The sequence below is a fragment of the Grammomys surdaster genome, unplaced genomic scaffold (genome assembly GCF_004785775.1).
Source record: "Grammomys surdaster isolate TR1022 unplaced genomic scaffold, NIH_TR_1.0 128, whole genome shotgun sequence".
Taxonomy (NCBI): Eukaryota; Metazoa; Chordata; class Mammalia; order Rodentia; family Muridae; genus Grammomys; species Grammomys surdaster.
The window spans coordinates 3,529,689-3,530,704 of NW_021604586.1; the positions used below are offsets into that span (position 1 = coordinate 3,529,689).

The window sequence follows — 1,016 nt, forward strand, 5'->3', positions numbered from 1 at the left end:
AAAAGATGTGGATGTCTTAATCTCTCAATTCTAAGACGGAGGTACCAGCAGATTTAGTGTCTTCTGAGGGCTACTTCCAAGTTCATGGATGGAGACTTCTGTCTATGACCCCAGTCTATAGCTCAAGGCGGTCTTGAACTTGTGATCTTCTTGACAAAGCCTCTAGGGAGCTGAGCTCACTGTTGTGTGCCACTATGCCAGGCAGTTTCTCTCTAACGGGACACTAATCTCATTGTGCAGGCCCCTCCCCATAAACTCCTCACACAGACACCCCCACCCACCCACCCACACCCACACAGGGCTCCTTCTCTTAACACCCTGAAGGTAATGTCCTTTAACATCAGAATTTGCAGAGACCCAAACACACAGCCTCTGCCAAACAGCAAAACCAGCAGTCCAGGCTCCTCTGCTCTGTGCACACCGGAGCCTCAGCAGCCCCTCCCCCCCAGGCTTCGACCGCATTGAGAACCTGGACGAGTACACAGGCCTGCGCTGCCTCTGGCTGGAGTGCAACGGTATCCAGAGGATCGAGAACCTGCAGGCCCAGAGCGAGCTGCGCTGCCTCTTCCTGCAAGTGAACCTGCTGCACAAGATCGAGAACCTGGAGCCGCTCCAGAAGCTGGACGCCCTCAACCTGAGCAACAACTACATCAAGACCATCGAGAACCTCTGTAAGCCTAGCAGCCCTGCTCCGTGCCACACCCCAGCTGAGATTCTAGCGTGTGGGCCGGGGGCATGTGGCACAGATGCTCACCTGTGCCGCCTCCCCTCCAGCCTGCCTCCCTGTCCTGAACACGCTGCAAATGGCCCACAACCGCCTGGAGACCGTGGCAGACATTGAGCACCTCAGGGAGTGTCTGCGACTCTGTGTCCTCGACCTCTCCCACAACTTGCTGAGTGACCCCGAGATCCTGAGTGTGCTTGAGAGCATGCCCTGTCTGGTAAGTACATGTCACAGACAGCGAGTTTCAGGGTGTGCTTCAGAAACATCACTTTCTCTCCGTCCCTTCCCTCCA

General features: G+C 55.8%; 1 protein-coding gene across 1 annotated transcript in view; it reads left to right on the forward strand.

Moving 5' to 3' along the window:
• Dnaaf1 (dynein axonemal assembly factor 1) overlaps window positions 1–1,016 on the forward strand; it is a 20,759-nt gene that overhangs the window by 6,673 nt on the left and 13,070 nt on the right. Inside the window, exons 4-5 of the mRNA XM_028753612.1 lie at window positions 450–671; window positions 775–941. Coding sequence (XP_028609445.1) covers window positions 450–671; window positions 775–941 — 389 coding nt within the window. The remainder of the gene's footprint in view (window positions 1–449; window positions 672–774; window positions 942–1,016) is intronic.